The sequence below is a fragment of the Cynoglossus semilaevis genome, chromosome 14, assembly GCF_000523025.1.
Source record: "Cynoglossus semilaevis isolate Cse_v1.0 chromosome 14, Cse_v1.0, whole genome shotgun sequence".
NCBI classification, from domain to species: Eukaryota; Metazoa; Chordata; class Actinopteri; order Pleuronectiformes; family Cynoglossidae; genus Cynoglossus; species Cynoglossus semilaevis.
Window position 1 is genome coordinate 3,861,348 of NC_024320.1, and position 10,935 is coordinate 3,872,282.

The 10,935-nt window shown below is 39.0% G+C and overlaps 2 protein-coding genes across 2 annotated transcripts in view; one reads left to right on the forward strand and one right to left on the reverse strand.

Moving 5' to 3' along the window:
* Positions 1-10,935, reverse strand: part of LOC103389163 (threonine synthase-like 2) — a 649,915-nt gene that overhangs the window by 331,088 nt on the left and 307,892 nt on the right. The window lies entirely within an intron of this gene.
* LOC112488019 (WD repeat-containing protein 7-like) overlaps positions 10,683-10,935 on the forward strand; it is a 32,415-nt gene continuing 32,162 nt past the window's right edge. Inside the window, exon 1 of the mRNA XM_025061996.1 lies at positions 10,683-10,706. Coding sequence (XP_024917764.1) covers positions 10,683-10,706 — 24 coding nt within the window. The remainder of the gene's footprint in view (positions 10,707-10,935) is intronic.

Consider the following 10,935-nt stretch of genomic DNA (forward strand, 5'->3'; position numbering starts at 1 on the left):
GCCCTTTCTCGCTGTGCTCATTTCGCCTTTGTCCGTTATGAGGGGTCCAGCAGCAGCAGCACACAAAGGTCAGAGGTGAAAGGTCAGGCTGACCCTCACCTCTGGGTGTCATTGGAGTCGCTGTGATTTCGTTAGCTGAAATGCTAGCCCGCGCCGTTAATCTAATCGCAGGGCTTGGAGGTCGTTTGGGTCAGATCACATTTCTGCTCAGGACAGATTGAACCACAGAAGAAAACAATGTTCGCGGCCGAATCTCTGATTCTGTGTGATCGCAACGGCCGTGTCACAGCTGGTCCATAAGAAAATTATTATATTACACAAAAAGGCCAGTAGTGAAGTTATTGTCTAAATGTTATAAATGTGCAGGAATGGCTTTTAGGGCTTCTTTATTTCACATACAACGATATCAGACAGTGGGAGCTGTTGTAGAGCTCAGCCAAGCAAACAGTTGGAAAAACCTTCACCACTGACTTGGTACTGGTGTATGAGGTTGTACTATAGAAAGGTAGTTGTTTATCATAGTATTTAATATTGTTAAGATAAATGGGATTGGACCTTATTTGTGCAAAGGTTATTCGTAAACACTGCAAAGATGAATATTTGACACCAGAGTACTGCAAGTCTGTATCACGTAAATTCCATACACACCGTTAATGGCCCACAGATTAGTCTAAAGAGCACCGTATTTTTTTTAAAGCACAAACAAACTGACATCATTTTTGTTCACAGCACTTTTTGTAAAATACATTTGAAAAAATTAACATTACTTACTAATATTTGCCTTTTACTGCTTTGAAAACTAATACTACTAATCATGAAGACCAGAGCTCTGTGGGTAAACCATATAAAACTGAAAGAATGATTGACTGATTTATTTAGTTACATTTTATTAAAAATAAAACATTCAACACAGGAACAACACGTTACCTCATCAGAAGTCAGGAAAACGTCAGCATTTAAAGAAGACGAGGAGCCTTGTTTCATTTAACTTTTAAGGCCTTAATTATCAGTTTCAGCTTTCATGAATTGAATTTGACACTTGACGCATCTTTAATACCCGTGCACATCTACTGGCTGTAAATGTAGAGTAGTACATAAAAAAATAAAATAAAATTCCTAGTATTAATCAGGCAGACAGGCAGACGGTAAGTAGGTGAGTGGTGTTCAGGCCTGTGGGCAGATTCAGATGTTAAAACTGGTCACATTGATCAGGATAAAGCTCAGTTTTCACCTCCGAGACCAGGATCCTCCACTCACCACACTCTGGTAAAACAGAAAACACACTCTCTAATCGGCTTAAATGGAAATGAGATAATCGCACAAAGTCAGGGAGGTGGGGACGCAGGGAATTCTGTCTTTGGACGGAGTCGGCACATCAACACTGTCCCACATTATTGTGTGCGTGTCCCCGCCGCTCTGACTCCCTCAGAGTTGTTATGACACACTTTGTACATGTCCGTCATATCTGTCTTTTATTGACACCGCGGGGCTGAACGTTGTATAAAACAAACCACTCACATGACGATTTTACATCAGGGGTGTAACGATGCCTCCTGAATCGATTAAAAATCAACACAAATGTGTGACAGTTCACATTGGTTGAAGAATGGGCTGCATTATCTCAAAAAGTCCGTGGTCGTACCATGAGACTACACACTCTAGTACAGTACGGTATGTGCCTGAAAGCCTTTTAAACCACAACTTCAGGTCCCTGCGTAGCCTAAGTGGCGTTCAGGTGTGAGAACAGAACGTGGGATGAATCTCTCCCACAGACACAAACGGTGTTTTGCAGTGTTTTTATGAAGAAAAGTACACTTTCCAGTTAATATATTTTATATGCTTTTGTTGTTTAATATATTGATGGTTTGCAAAGTAAAAAAAAAAAAAAAAAAGACTCCACCAATTTTTAATAAGAGGAGATAATAATGAATGAATTAATTCATGGAGACGCCATGGGGTTCCTCTAGGAATCAAACCCAGGACTCTCTGCTTTTAAGGCAGACATACTAATCTCAACACTAGTGGAACCGATAAATGGTGTGAAGCAAGAATTATAGTTAATGATGCACACAAGACCCTTTCGGTTGGTGACGGTATTTTGCTTAGTTCTTACCAACGATTTGCCTGGAGCTTATTTTGTTTCAGAAGATCGCGATTAAATGGTATTGTGAACATGAAAAAATTGCACATCGTATCGACTTCACATACTTCACATGTTAAAAACATTTCTGATTTAAAATATTTTAAATCAAATTTTTAATTGGAATATAGAGTATGTATGTAAACCCACATATATAAATACATTTATATGCACGTACTGTATATATACATGTACGTATGCACATATGTCTATACACATATATAGGCTACAGATATTGTGTTTATATATATATATATATGCATACAGTGTATATATGCACATACATATGTATACATATACATGCATACAGTGTATATATATATGTCTCATAGTTAGTGTTAGTCATTAATAGACATTAACACATTGTGTGACATAAACTGAGATGAGCGGTTGCTCTGTTTTGGTTTCTGCGTGTGATAACTACCACACACAAGGGAGTACATCTATGCAAAACAGTTGTTGTTGTTGATGATGATTTGACAGAGTGAAGGCAGCAGCTCAGAAAATGTTTCTGTTCATTCTCTCTCTCTGTGTGATGAGCGATAAATCTTCGGTCTGCTCCCTTCTAATCTAACCCTGACAGATGTCTTTGATTATCGGCCAAACAAAGAGAATTGGGTTTGAGGCGCAGCGTCTAAAGTATGTAAAAGTGATTCCTTCTTCATGAACGCACCACGTGATGGAGGCCACGCATTGTCTCTGCATTAGGTAAATGAACGAGAAGAGCCGTTTTTCACAGAGCCGCGTGACAGCGGCTCAGGGAGGAGAACCCAGACGCTATTAAAAACCTGTCACATCTCAAAATAAAGCCTAAAACAAATGCATATTATTTTTTTTAAATACGATTTTTAGGGGTTTTTTTAATTCATTATCAGTCTGAGCTTTTCACACAGAGTAAAAGTGACTGTGAAAAGAAGTCGAGCAGAAGTGGTTTTTAATTAACTTTTAATAAAACGTGAATTAATACCAAAATAATTTAGGTCCTCTACAATAATTCTAAATGATTGACGATTGTGATTTAGACTTGATAGACTTTGAAAACAGCTGTTACCCAATTCCATTTTATCCAGCGTTTAAAGAAGTTACTGGTGTAGAAAACAAAGATAAATTGAACAGTTTGCAGGTCAAACTGGTCAGTACTGCTGAGTAATTAAGAAAAAAAAAAATCAAATAAATGCAACAAAAAATAAACGCAGGAAAGGAGACACTAAAGATCGTAAACATGCGAGATAAAAAGCGGCACGATGGGAGGAGAATTGGAGGGAGATGAAGAGAGGGGAAGCAGTGAGGCTGATTTCTTTGTTTGAAGGAGCACTGATCAATAACGCACACACAGGCAGTGATTTGGGTCAGCTCTTGACCAATTAACCTCCTGTTCAAAAGAAGCCCCTGTCGTTCACGTTAGAGAATCTCTCCATTCAGGGCAAACACTGAGCTTTGCCGTTTCATGTTGTTCCTATGAAAACTCCATTTAAAACCATTGATTTTTTATTTTAATTAATTGACACTGGTCTTTCCAGTGTTCTAGCAGTGATTGAGACCTGCTGCTGTCTGATTAGCTGCTGCTGAGGCCGAGGACTGAAAATGATGTGCAGAAATTACAGGGATAAATGCGTTTTTGGAGGAGGTGGGGGTATGTGTGTGAAGGAGTGCTTCTGTATTTAGCAAAAAAATAATTTAGCATATAAAAAAAAATACAGATGACTTGATTCAATTTATCAGTTGAACCAACTCTGGTTGTCAGGGTTAGGTATAGGTAGGTATAATTATTAGGTAAGGCTGTACCTAATCCAATAATTATACAGATATAGGTAACTAAAAAAAAAACTCTCTTTAGATCATTGAGTTGAATTTATTATTTTATTGTGCTTTTATTTTTATTAAAGTTATATCACTTACCAAATAATTCTTCCAATTTGGTGCAATGTAAATAAAAAAAAGTCATAGGTAAATGTTGAACTAGTTGTAAAACAGATTATTATTAATAATAAAAACAACCATTCTGAGGCTTTGTATTAAACTAATGACATCTACAGGTGAAGTTAAAGAACAAAATATAATTTTTTCATTACGATTCATCTGTTTTTTATCTGTCAACTTTATGATTAACAATAGATTAGTACAAACTCACAATACAATTACAGCTCTTATATTCAACATTTAATGACTTTCTTGGCTCAGAACTATGTCACCTACTCATTACTACCAGTCTGTACCAGGACTGTTGTGGTTAATGTTAGCTCTGGTGTCTGCACCAGGACTGTTGTAGCTAACGTTAGTTTTAGTGTCTGTACCAGGACTGCTGTAGCTAATGTTAGTTTTAGTGTCTGTACCAGGACTGGTGTAGCTAATGTTCGCTCTGATGTTTGTACCAGGACTGTTGTAGCTGATGTTAGCTCTGGGGTCTGTACCGGGACTGTTGTAGCTAATGTTATCTCTGGTGTCTGTACCAGGACTTTTGTAGCTATCGTTAGCTCTGGTGTCTGTACCTGGACTGTTGTAGCTGATGTTAGCTCTGGTGTCTGTACCAGGACTGCTGTAGCTAATGTTAGTTTTAGTGTCTGTACCAGGACTGGTGTAGCTAATGTTCGCTCTGATGTTTGTACCAGGACTGTTGTAGCTATTGTTATCTCTGGTGTCTGTACCAGGACTTTTGTAGCTAATGTTAGCTCTGGGGTCTGTACCAGGACTGTTGTAGCTGACGTTAGCTCTGGTGTCTGTACCTGGACTGTTGTAGCTGATGTTAGCTCTGGGGTCTGTACCAGGACTGTTGTAGCTATTGTTATCTCTGGTGTCTGTACCAGGACTTTTGTAGCTAATGTTAGCTCTGGGGTCTGTACCGGGACTGTTGTAGCTAATGTTAGTTTTAGTGTCTGTACCAGGACTGCTGTAGCTAACGTTAGCTCTGGTGTCTGTACCAGGACTGTTCTAGCTAGAGTTCTAACTGGTCTCTGTGCTCACGTTAACATATTTAGTATTGAAGTGTTTCTGTAAGCTTAGCTCACATTAACATCTTTAGTATTGAAGTGTTTCTGTAAGCTTGAAGTGCCTACAGGATCTCCTGTATTTCAGGAATATCTCGCGAGCGGTACAGCATAGATCAATCACATTTGTTGATGAGAATACAGCTTATTTGTGTAAACACATGCTGGTTTAAAAAGTTTCTGAATGTGGTTTAAAAATGATTTGTGTAAAAGTGCTAACGTATCAACCTCATTGTGAAAATTCCCTTTTTTTAAAGTCTGCTTAAGAAGTCAAACCAACAACATTCCCATGTCTCCCCTGTAGCTTCCCATCATGCACCTCAACTCTGCCTCCATTGGTAATCAATGGGAGACTGGTAAAACCTGATCACCAGGGACAGAGGCAGGGGATCAATAGCAGCTGGAAACTGATGTGAGAACAGCAGAAAGTAAACGATGGACAGTTAAGAACTGTGAGAGAAACTGAGGGTTTAGACAAAAGAAAAAAAAATTAACTGCAACCTCCGTACGTCTCTGGATAAAGCTAAAAACTCTGTAAAATAAAAGAGTGTGGGATTTGATAAATAAAGAAAGAGATGGAGAAGGAGAGTGAACGCTGTCCTTACAGCGAATGTCAAGAGACAGAAAATCTAGGAGGGGGGAATAATTGAGAAACCCAATTAGATTGATAGAGAAAAAAGATTCGAGTCCAGAAAACGGCCACTGCCCGTCCGATCGGACCAAGTCCATCTGAAGGTTAAGTGTATTTTACCGTCTTAAGACACAGACAGGGGAGCTATCTGGAAACACAAACCTGCAATTAGGAAAGGAGACGGGTTTGTCGGGGTGGCCGGGGGGGGGTAGGTGGAGGTCAAACAAACGGAATATAAGTTTCTAAATAATTAAGTACCGACCTTCTGCTTTGACTCCTCCATCCACTCTCACATCTCAGGGTTTTTTTTTGTGTTTTTTTTTAAGTTTACTCGCAGACATATTTTTGTAACACACAACTGTTGCAGGAAATGGTGACTTTAGTTGATTTTTTAAATTTTGTTTCTTTGACCTGCAGTAATAACTTGAGATACCAGCATAATCCGTTCCAGGACCGATCTTGTAACTGGAAGTGCTCATATGTTAAATAATTTTTTCCCATAAGAAATAATAAAAAAAAAAAACGAATCCGTTCCGTCCCTCTAAAAAACTCTCTTATTAGTGCTAATAACAATGGAAAAAAAAACATGTTTTTAATTGCCATAAAAGACATACACACACAGAGGAATTATAGTATATAAGGATTCCTGTGATATAAAATAAAATGTAGTTTTAATTATGAGTTCTTACCTTCTAGACAGACGATACAGTAGAGGCTTCTTCTCTCTACCATCCTTACCACTCACGTTCTTAGGACTCATCATTATTATGAAGAATAATGACCAAAATAGGGAGAAAATCACGTAGATAACGCAAACAGTAGATTGGTAGACTCGCGGGAGATACAGTACGTACGGAAGTCGTGGAGTGACGTGAGTGCTCGGCCACCTAGCGTCGGCGTTTCTCAAATCTTTACTCGTATCTCGAAGCAAAAAATTTGCTCGAAGGCTTGCACGTATCTCGGAATACTCGTACGTCAGGACGCTCGTATCTCGAGGTATTACTGTATATGTTCTTAGACAGCAGTGGTGAGACACAAGCTGAATGAAGTTCAGAGCCAACACAATCAAGGCGCAGAATGTTAAAAGACATTTCGACTGTTGCAGACAAAATCACAACGATTTTCGTACCTTTTGTAGCTTCGATAAGTGAACACCTAAGTTGTTTAAACTTGAGTTTTGAATTACATTCTCAACTCATTCTCAACTGTTTGTGGAGGTCAGATGTCTGTCTCAGTCAGACCGGGCTTGCTGAGATCAGGACAATCGGTAAATCAGAGACTAACAACCTGACTGACGCAATAGTCAAATTGTTGAAAACGATGACTTGAAAAAAGAAAGAAATTAAAGAAATTGATGATACATTCTAAAAGCCACTGCTAAGATGAAACCATATGAAGGTAGATTTTGAGTGACATTTTTCATTTTAAGAGACCCATGCTTTGAATAGTATAATTTAAAAAAACTTTTTTTTTGGTCTTATTTAGGAACGTTGATTCGTCTTGTTTAATCATATCATCAATAGTTCAAATCAGCCCTGTGATTAATCAGATAGATCAGATTTTTTCTTATTGGTGTGACAGCCCTTTATTTATTACCGTATGACCCTGTTAAGATTCTTCTTTAAACACATTGTTTTTGTCTCTCTTGTTTTAAAGATTGTCCTGGCGATAGCCAGGACTCCACAGGTTGTTGCATTACACCACTCTGCCCTTTTTAATAGATTCCTTCCTCGGTGGATAATGTCATTTCAGTCAGAACTCCTTTTTATCTCAATCCATTTCTTGTTTTTATGAAGATTTAGCCAAGCGCACGCCGGGCAGAGAGAGATGAGCTGCTCCATCCCCCTCTTTAGTTTATTGGGTTATGTTTGGGAGCAGGTTGGCCAACAAATAGGATTTAGATACAATGTTATTACAATAGATCTGCCGCTCACGAAAGAAGCAGATCAATAGGCTTCAAAAATCAATCTGTCCTGTCCGCACGGGCCAAGAAGCAGCAAGCGCACACGCACGCACGCGCGCAAACGCAGGACGCGGTGCTACCTGCCACAGAAACCTCACATCTGACGGCTGATGAAAGTTCACAGAGGTCCTTTATCATCTGAAGGATGATGTTTTTGGAACATCAGTGTGGCAGGTGACCTGAGCATCATTTTAAATTTAGCTCAATTCTTCATGACTCCTTTTGGGTTTGCTACGAAGTTCAGGACACTCATTAGACTTCAAAAGTTCTGAGATTTGGTTTAAAAAAAAAGAAAAAGTTAAGCATCCAGGGACCAGTTGTGTGGTCTATTTGAATCAATCAGGAGATGTAAAAAAATTTTTTTTGAGCTTACAAAAGTTTCCAACCGGTACTCACTTTTTATGGTATCTCATGCTAGTACATATGTTAGCACTTTTGTAAATTGTGACAAATCTCAAGTTGCTGCAGTCTGCCTGCTCCAGGTTGACTTAAAAGCTTCAAATTGAGGACCATTCACAGCGCAGGAACAGCACTGACCCAATCAGGAGCAGGGGTACAAAGTGACAAAATCGTCCCATCATCACTGATTATTGATTCTCTGCTGTGAAAACACCAAATCATCAACACACACACACAGACACACACAGACACACGTCTTTGCTGTAATCAACCCCCATCACCTCCAACACTTGAGGACACCACCACCATGTCTGAGTTCCTGTCTCTAAATCCCACTGAACCTATTTTCCGTCCCCATTCCTTCTCTGTATATCCTAAGTTTTAGTCATTCTCCCAGAGTCCATCTCTAATTCTGTTATCAACTAGCCCAGTCTGGCCTGAGGTATGGATGCCGTCAGTAATCCATTTATCAGAGCTGGCCGCTGGGCCTTCTTCCAAATGACAGCTGGCCTTTAGCAATCTCATTATAAAGAGCAGCAGGATATAGTATGGAAATATGGAAGGGGGGAGGGAGAGGTTAAGATGGACCGACGAATATACATGAAAAACCAAAAAAATATATTGTGTTTTTTTTTAACTTGGACCTTTGCGGCACTTTTTTTCAATTTTCTGCCTATGGAATCCCGTGGGGTTGTGATTAAATATTTTTATTTCTAATGACTTCCTGATGATTCTTGAACAAACCTCCTCTTTTTCTCCCATTTCTTTTATTTTTCTAAAACCTGATCTTAGTTTATCATGTCATTCATGAAAAATCACCGGAACTTTAGATGACAACACATGATATGGTACCTCGTCAGTCCCATCGACGTTGTACTTCATGATATGGAGTTGTGTTTTCAGTAGTTATAGATGAAGGAGCCTTAGTTTTGGAGGAAGAAACAATTTAATCCTCAGGTTTCGCTGAAGATTTGATTTTTTTTTTGTGTCAGAATTATCTGCTCTCTTTCTGCAGGTTTCTGTAATTTAACTTGTTTATCAAAATAGTAGGTGGTGAAAAATCTGATTAAAGTTGAAAGAGAGAAAGGTGTGTGGGGGGGTTAACTTGATGAGACTTTCTAAAATGAAAAATGAGTTTTGAGAGGCAAAATTTCAACGTACACATGGAGCCGATAACCGCTAGATGATGGAAGGGCGGACGCAAGGACATCCTTAGGGACACCCTAAATGTGGCACATTTCAGTTCCTGACTTCATTTAAATATTTTTATTCATACTCAAATGCACAGATTCTTCAAAACCGATACTCTGATAAAAGTGTTTCCTACTGTAGTTCAGTGTCTAATTGTCCTCATGTGTAAGTAATTGTAGGTAGATTGCGGGTAGGCAGTTTAGAATTTTAAGATCAAAGGCGAAGACGGGAGCAAGACTTACTGTAAGATTTGTTCTGTTGCGATAATTAAGTAAAAAATCAAAAATCAAAGCCTCAGCACAAAAGACAAAAATGTCTCTTTTCATTTTTAACGACGCGATGGAGGGTTAGGAGCCCTCAGCACCAAAGACAAAAATGTCTCTTTTCACTTTTAACGACGCGATGGAGGGTTAGGAGATTACGTCTCACTAAGTCACGTCGTTGTTGGGACTCCCATAAAGTAAAAAGCTCTGCTCGCTTTCTGTTCATTAATCTGACTCAGGTAGTCTGTGGAAATCAGCTCTTCTATTGAACTTAACATAAGCAAAGTATCACATTAATTAAAATTGAAGTATTTTTAACTCCTTCAAAAAGGCTTGTTGAGCGATTGACTGATCAAAACGGGGTGTTTTTTTCATAGGATTGTTCATTCACTGTGTTTCAACTGCCTTAATGTGAGTCTTTTATTTCATGCAAGAGATGCGGTCTCATCTTCCACTGTGATTACACACACACACACGCACACACACGTATTCAACTCCAAGCTGTAGTTCCTCCCCACTGTGTACATCCCCATACACATGCACAGACAAAGAAGGTTATTTTGGAGTCTTCTTGATGAACACAATGGAGGGACACACACACACACACACACACACACACACACAGGCACAGCAAGTGTGCAGTGTGACTAAAGGCTTTAGGCTGGACAATAGGACGTGTGTGTGTGTGTGTGTGTGTGTGTGTGCGTGTGTGTGCTGGTTAATACCTGGACAATAGGCGTGTGCCTGTTCACTTGTTATCAGCTCAGTGGAGACTCCCAGGCCTGCTGCTTTTTGTTAACCACTTTTCAACGTGAAGAAAAGGGGGGAAAATAAATAAAAAAGATTAAAAACAGATTTCTCATGTTCTCCTCCTGGCTGAGTGTCTCAAAGTGTCAGAGAGAGAGAAAAAACAACAACAACAACAACACGCAGATGTACAGCTCCTTTAAAAGGTTCACCCTACTGCTTACCTAAGTTTACCTAAGGTTTCATAATCCTGAAAATGGGGCTATGGTTTTTTTTTTTTTATGATTTACGTGTTTGTTAATTACATACAAAACACCTTCATAGCTCCAAATTTGCCTAAAGACATCAAAGGAATAGCCCAGTAATGACTACATTTCCACTTGTCAAGGTTTGACAGAAACGAGATCATTTTTGCCATTGTGTAATCCAGTCTAATCCAACTACAAATACACAGCAAGCTCAGCTGGTTTCTACAATAATTGATTTTTTTTTTTTAAATAATTTCAATAACTGTACCATTTTTTTTTTTTCCTGTGTCCTAAAGTCCGAAATCATCCGACACTTTTCTCTCACCAGGTTGTCTGTCCAACCTCCCACCGAACGCCAAGAAGATCTCC